The sequence below is a fragment of the Oncorhynchus keta genome, chromosome 35 (genome assembly GCF_023373465.1).
Source record: "Oncorhynchus keta strain PuntledgeMale-10-30-2019 chromosome 35, Oket_V2, whole genome shotgun sequence".
Classification (NCBI taxonomy): Eukaryota; Metazoa; Chordata; class Actinopteri; order Salmoniformes; family Salmonidae; genus Oncorhynchus; species Oncorhynchus keta.
Genome location: NC_068455.1, coordinates 76,180,518 through 76,188,017, shown reverse-complemented (window position 1 = coordinate 76,188,017; position 7,500 = coordinate 76,180,518). Strand labels below are relative to the sequence as shown.

General features: G+C 40.9%; 2 protein-coding genes across 2 annotated transcripts in view; one reads left to right on the top strand and one right to left on the bottom strand.

The window, feature by feature from the left end:
- Positions 1 to 410, top strand: part of gpha2 (glycoprotein hormone subunit alpha 2) — an 11,912-nt gene extending 11,502 nt beyond the window's left edge. Inside the window, exon 4 of the mRNA XM_052497772.1 lies at positions 1 to 410. This exon is cut by the window's left edge and continues 1,065 nt beyond it. The gene's annotated coding sequence lies outside the window, so the exon portion shown is untranslated.
- Positions 411 to 540: 130 nt separating this feature from the next.
- LOC118381915 (glycoprotein hormone beta-5-like) lies at positions 541 to 2,441 on the bottom strand. The gene is made up of 3 exons (XM_035768794.2): positions 2,373 to 2,441; positions 981 to 1,191; positions 541 to 777 (listed from the first exon to the last, which is right to left on the bottom strand). The coding sequence occupies exons 2-3, from the start codon at positions 1,188 to 1,190 to the stop codon at positions 589 to 591; spliced, it is 399 nt and encodes a 132-aa protein (XP_035624687.1). The 5' UTR covers position 1,191; positions 2,373 to 2,441; the 3' UTR covers positions 541 to 588.
- Positions 2,442 to 7,500: the final 5,059 nt, after the last annotated feature.

Here is a 7,500-nt window from a genome sequence, read left to right as displayed (position 1 = left end):
GTACATTAACAAATAAAATGTATTTATATGAGAATGACCCACTTACATTTTGTAAATAAGTGACCTGAAAGAATGTTGGAAGGGTTGACCAAATAAAAAAGGAAAAATAATCACTCAACAAATTGTATTATTATTATTATTATTATTATTATTATTATATTACATTATTACATTTTCTAACAAGGTTGCTGTGTCATATTACAGTGGTATAAAGCATTTTATAAAACTGGGTGATTCGAGCCTTTAATGCTGATTGACTGACAGCCGTGGTATATCAAACCATATAACACGGGTATGACAAAACATGTATTTTTACTGTTCTAATTGTGTTGGTAACCAGTTTATAACAGCAATAAGGCACCTCAGGGCGTTTGTGGTATATGGCCAATATACCACGGTTAAGGGCTGTGTCCAGGCACTCCGCGTTGCGTCGTACTTAAGAACAGCCCTTAGCCGTGGTATATTGTCCATATACCACAACCCCTCGGGCCTCATTGCTTAAATCAACCTTAAATCTTTTCACTCACACACACACACACACACACACACACACACACACACACACACACACACACACAGAAGTTGTTATCAGAACGTCTCACACTCCGTCTCCTGTGTGGAACAGACGGTGCAGTGACACTGCAGAGCGAGGGGGTAGGGGTAGAGCGGAGAGACGTGGGGCTGGCAGCCTGGCAGACGGACCGTCAGGTAGCGAGTACGACCGTAGGAACACACACGGTGATGCCGCTGGACGTAGGGGGGCTCTGGGAGCGGCTTCTGTTCGCGACAGGAACAACACAACTCTTATTAGCCTTGCCAGCAATACTGCACTGTTGTAGTTTCAAAAGATTGATTTGTAAATCTGACGTGTTGTTATGGTTACCTCCCATGACATGTGTCCAGGTGTGAGACAAGACATGAGAGGACCAAGACATTGTTGGACAAGCATGTGTGTGTGTGTCCTGTCGTGGTTTACCTACCTCCCAAGTATGGCAGCGGCCCCAGCAGGCCTCCGTCTCGATGCGAAGGTTCCTGCATCCCGGCTTCTGGGCCACGAAGGAAAAATCCCGCACCGCGCAGCCACGGAAACCACCGTGCAGCTGGGTCGTGACAGCAACGCACAGGCCCGCCTCGGCAACAACCAGGAGGAGCAAGAGAATAGACAGAGGGAGAGAGCGGCACGGCAACATCCTGGGAGGGAGGGAGGGAGGGAGGTAGGGAGAGAGGGAGGGAGGGAGAGAGGGAGAGAGGGAGGGGAGAGAGGGAGGGAGGGAGGTAGAGAGGTAGAGAGAGGGGAGGGAGGGAGGGAGGGAGGGGAGGGAGGGAGGGAGGGAGGGAGGGAGGGAGAGAGGGAGGGAGAGGGGGAGGGAGGGAGGGAGGGAGGGAGGGAGGGAGGGAGGGAGGGAGGGAGGGAGGGAGGGAGGGAGGGAGGGAGGGAGGTAGAGAGGGAGGGAGGTAGAGAGGGGAGGGAGGTAGAGAGGGAGGGAGGGAGAGAGGTAGAGAGGGAGGGAGGGAGAGGGAGGGAGGGAGGGAGGAGAGAGGGAGGGAGGGAGGGAGGTAGAGAGGGAGGGAGGGAGGGAGGTAGAGAGGGAGGGAGGGAGGTAGAGAGGGAGGGAGGGAGGGAGGGAGGGAGGGAGGGAGGGAGGGAGGGAGGGAGGGAGGAGGATGGTCTGAGGTAAACTTTAAACTCATGCATCACATTCACATCTGTTCTACTCAATAGGGACAAACACAGTTTTAAAATCATTATGGGAAACTTAAACATAAATTGCTCTCGGTTCAATCATGCAACATATGACAGACAGTCTCCTGTACACAGTAATGTATTACTCCCCCCTTGGCCTCCGCTGTGATTACTGCATGGTTAGCGGACCCAGAAAGGTCCTGCTCCATAACCGCGGTACGGTTGGTGCTGTAATAACGGTTTATCACCTTGGACTGCTGTATGATAACGGTCAACTAATAACAACAATTCCTTTCTAGAACTAATGGAACTATATTCATGCTTTTTTTCACAAACAGATTTTATATTATATAGATTTATTTTTTATTTAACCAGGCAAGTCAGTTAAGAACAAATTCTAATTGACGATGACGGCCAACCCGGACGACGCTGGGCCAACTGTGCGCCGCTCTATGGGTCTCCCCACCACGGCAGGTTGTGAAACAGCCTATATATATATATATATTCACCTTGATCTAACCAGGAAGGCCAATTGAAAACAAGATCTCATTTACAACTGCGATATAACTTGCATATAGAGATGCATCCCTTAGAATAAGGATACATATATTTCTCCATTTCTACTGGATGATATCGTGATCATATCAAAAGCATCAAATGTCTGTTTTGTTCACGTGCAAATATTCACCTTAAAACGGTCCTGTTGTTGACGGGCCGGACTGGACGCTCGCGTTGCCAAGAAACTACAGCATTGTGATGCGCCGTGTCCGTTGATTACAAAAGAAAAAGCCAGGGAGAAAACCTATTAAAAACTATTAAACTATTAAAAACTATTAAACATTTCCCAAATATTGTCAACACAAAGATAACCACCCACAACGAAAGTAGCCTATACAAACCTGTTTGACTTAGTTCTATTGGTTGGTCTTCTTCGCTGGCCAGTCCGAATGTCTGTCTGAACTGAACCAATTTCTTGTTGTTGTTTTTAGTCCGATTCAATTGGATGGACAGTCTGACATCATAGCAATTATAATGAATTGCCATTAAACTTGGAGACTCCCTGGAAAACGGACTACGATGCTTGTCCTTATTATCTTAACCCCAGTGTGTGTGTGTGTGTGTGTGTGTGTGTGTGTGTGTGTGTGTGTGTGTGTGTGTGTGTGTGTGTGTGTGTGTGTGTGTGTGTGTGTGTGTGTGTGTGTGTGTGTGTGTGTGTGTGTGTGTGTTCAGTGGTGCTAACATCTGGTAAGAACATTTTTACTATAGCTAATCTCTTACACACACACACAGAGGGAGAGCGATCATGAGGAGAGAGAGGGAGAGAAAGACCGTGAGGAGAGAGAGGGAGAGAGAGACCGTGAGGAGAGAGAGATCATGAGGAGAGGGAGAGAGATCATGATGAGGGGGAGAAAGATTGTGAGGAGAGAGAGGGAGAGAGAGACCGTGAGGAGAGAGAGGGAGAGAAAGACCGTGAGGAGAGAGAGATCATGATGAGAGAGAGAGATCATGAGAGAGAGAGATCATGAGAGAGAGAGGAAGAGAGTTCATGAGGAGAGAGAGGGAGAGAGATCATGAGAGAGAGACCATGAGGAGAGAGAAAGAGAGACAGGGTATGTGTTGTACTCACATCCAGTATTGTAATGTATATTACCTTTAAAAACCAATAGCGCATTAAAAAAGGACACACACTCCTCCGTTTGTTTTCTCAAAGTGAAGTTCATTTAGCACATCATCTCCTCACTACAAGCCCAGTTTGACTCGACTGTACATTCATCTCTCCGGCTGTTGGTCATCATCAACCGTTTCTATGTTTCTGAGCAACATTTAGCCTACAGACCAAACCAGGAGGACAGTGCAATTCTAGTTTAGTGATGCTACGTACACATACATATTCAACCCCATTATTATTGCCGTTCTATAATTCTACTGACTGAAGGGAGGGAGGGAGGGAGGGAGGGAGGGAGGGAGGGAGGGAGGGAGGGAGGGGGAGGGAGGGAGGGAGGGAGGGAGGGATGAAGAGTCTTCTCCTCTGATAAACTGGGTTCCGACTCCAGAATATAATTATTCTGGTTCTAGAACAGAATAGTGGGAGGGAAGATTCATCTCCCAGAAAACTGACTGATAAATGGGGGAATTGTGGGTAACTAGCAAAAATCAGGAAGTGAGTTTTAACGATAGTGAAGTTTGTTTATTTTCTAGGATATTCTAGTTTTGTTTCAATGAAAAACCGTTAGAAGAGTGTTGAAGGCTGCTGGTTTGGTTGTCTCGGTAACAAGATGCCAGCAGAACCTCCAGATTCACAATCAATCAGACGTGTTACATTCTGATTCCAACCCTGTTCCTACACACATCTCCTGTCACTGTTACACTGGAACCAAACTCACACACACACGCACACACACGCACACACACACACTAACTTCTAATCTTTGCCAACTTCCTGCAATAAGGTCACAATTCCAAAGATCAAATAAAAAATATCATAAATATCAGATATCGACCAAATCAACAAACAAAAACATAACAACGATATAAAAACAAATAGTCATTTCATCAAATGAGTGAATCATAATACACAGATATACAGTAAGACAGTGTGATATTAAGGACAAAATTCAAGGTGGTAGACATGAGGTTATACGTCCCAAATGTCCCTCTATTCCCTATATAGTGCACTACTTTTGACCAGACCCCTATAGGTCCTGATCATAAGTAGTGCACTACAGAGGGAATAGGGTGTCATTTGGGACACACAGCCCTAAGGAGGGGTCACAGAAACACCCCCTCCGTATCGTACCCCCCTACACACATTATCCCAAACAAATGAGAATATTGCTAAAAGAACATGTCGTATTCTGACTCTCAATCAATCAAACAACCAATTAAGAAATCAATTAATCAACCAATTAAGAAATCAATTAATCAGTCAATTATAAACAGACAATAATAATGACAGAACAGTTTTAATCTAGCAGGGGTCAGGGGTCGCAGCATCCCAGCAGCATAAGGGTCATCCCAAATCAAACACTGTCTGAATCCCAAATGGCACCCTATTCCCTATGGGCTAACCCTATCTACGGGCCCTGGTCAAAAGTAGTGCACTACGTAGTGAATAAGTTGTGATTTGGGCTGTGCCTTAGTTCTGCTTTAGGAGTGCTACACTAAAGGAGTTTCAAACCAACACTATAATAATATGGTCATAATATGGTCATAATATGGTCATAATATGGTCATAATATGGTCATAACATGGTCATAATATGGTCATAATATAATATAGTCATAACATGGTCATAATATGGTCATAATATAATATAGTCATAACATGGTCATAATATGGTCATAATATGGTTATAATATAACATGGTCATAATATGGTTATAATATAACATGGTTATAATATGGTCATAATATGGTTATAATATGGTCATAATATGTCATAATATGGTCATAATATGGTCATAACATGGTCATAATATTTCATAATATGGTCATAATATGGTTATAATATGGTTATTATATAACATGGTCATAACATGGTCATAATATGTCATAATATGGTCATAACATGGTCATAATATGGTTATAATATAGTATGGTCATAATATGTCATAATATGGTTATAATATAATGTGGTCATAACATGGTCATAATATGTCATAATATGGTCATAATATGGTCATAACATGGTCATAATATGGTTATAATATAGTATGGTCATAATATGGTCATAACATGGTCATAATATCTCATAATATGGTCATAATATGGTCATTATATGGTCATAATATGGTCATTATATGGTCATAATATGGTTATAATATAATATGGTCATAACATGGTCATAATATCTCATAATATGGTCATAATATGGTCATTATATGGTCATAACATGGTCATAATATGGTTATAATATGGTTATTATATAACATGGTCATAATATGGTCATTATATGGTCATAACATAGTCATAATATGGTCATAATATGGTTATAATATAATATGGTCATAATATGCTCATAATATGGTTATAATATAGTATGGTCATAATATGGTCATATTATGGTCATTATTATGGTCATTATATGGTCATAATATGGTCAGAATATGGTTATAATATGGTCATAACATGGTCATAATATGGTTATAATATAATATGATCATAACATGGTCATAATATGGTCATAACATGGTCATAATATGGTTATAATATAATATGGTCATAACATGGTCATAATATGGTCATAATATGGTCATAACATGGTCATAACATGGTCATAACATGGTTATAACATGGTCATAATATGGTCATAATATGGTCATAATATGGTTATAACATGGTCATAACATGGTCATAATATGGTCATAATATGGTTATAACATGGTCATAACATGGTCATAATATGGTCATAATATGGTTATAACATGGTCATAACATGGTCATAATATGGTCATAACATGATCATAATATGGTCATAACATGGTCATAATATAATATGGTCATAACATGGTCATAATATGGTCATAACATGGTCATAATATGGTCATAACATGGTCATAATATGGTTATAACATGGTCATAATATGGTTATAACATGGTAATATTCAGACATATAAAAACATCAGCAGTTGAGAAGAATACAAGAAGGAACAATATTATTTTAACTTCATCATCATCATTCCTCTTCATCTTTTGGGACAGTAAAAGTCCCTGTCGCAGAACTGGGAGGGCGGTTCCACATCGAAACCAGCTCGAACCAGTACCAGTGGGTCTCAGTGTGTGTGTGTGTGTGTGTGTGTGTGTGTGTGTGTGTGTGTGTGTGTGTGTGTGTGTGTGTGTGTGTGTGTGTGTGTGTGTGTGTGTGTGTCTGTACGTGTGTGAGAAAGAAAGAGAAAGAGAAAAAGAAAGAGAGGGAGAAATATGTTTAGTTTGAGATAGGGAGTGTGTGTGGTATTGTGGTGTTAAGAGTGTGTATGGTATTGTAGTGTTAAGAGTGTGTGTGGTATTGTAGTGTTAAGAGTGTGTGTGGTATTGTAGTGTTAAGAGTGTGTATGGTATTGTGGTGTTAAGAGTGTGTATGGTATTGTAGTGTTAAGAGTGTGTATGGTATTGTAGTGTTAAGAGTGTGTATGGTATTGTAGTGTTAAGAGTGTGTATGGTATTGTAGTGTTAAGAGTGTGTATGGTATTGTAGTGTTAAGAGTGTGTATGGTATTGTAGTGTTAAGAGTGTGTATGGTATTGTAGTGTTAAGAGTGTGTATGGTATTGTAGTGTTAAGAGTGTGTATGGTATTGTAGTGTTAAGAGTGTGTATGGTATTGTGGTGTTAAGAGTGTGTATGGTATTGTAGTGTTAAGAGTGTGTATGGTATTGTAGTGTTAAGAGTGTGTATGGTATTGTAGTGTTAAGAGTGTGTATGGTATTGTAGTGTTAAGAGTGTGTATGGTATTGTAGTGTTAAGAGTGTGTGTGGTATTGTAGTGTTAAGAGTGTGTGTGGTATTGTAGTGTTAAGAGTGTGTATGGTATTGTAGTGTTAAGAGTGTGTGTGGTATTGTAGTGTTAAGAGTGTGTATGGTATTGTAGTGTTAAGAGTGTGTATGGTATTGTAGTGTTAAGAGTGTGTGTGGTATTGTAGTGTTAAGAGTGTGTATGGTATTGTAGTGTTAAGAGTGTGTGTGGTATTGTAGTGTTAAGAGTGTGTATGGTATTGTAGTGTTAAGAGTGTGTATGGTATTGTAGTGTTAAGAGTGTGTATGGTATTGTAGTGTTAAGAGTGTGTATGGTATTGTAGTGTTAAGAGTGTGTATTAGCACCGGC

Coding starts and splice junctions, on each gene's coding strand:
- LOC118381915 (XM_035768794.2), bottom strand. CDS start 1,190: ATGTTGCCGTGCCGCTCTCTCCCTCTGTCTATTCTCTTGCTCCTCCTG. Junction 778..980: donor GCCGCTGCCATACTTGGGAG/GTAGGTAAACCA, acceptor TGTCGCGAACAG/AAGCCGCTCCCAGAGCCCCC.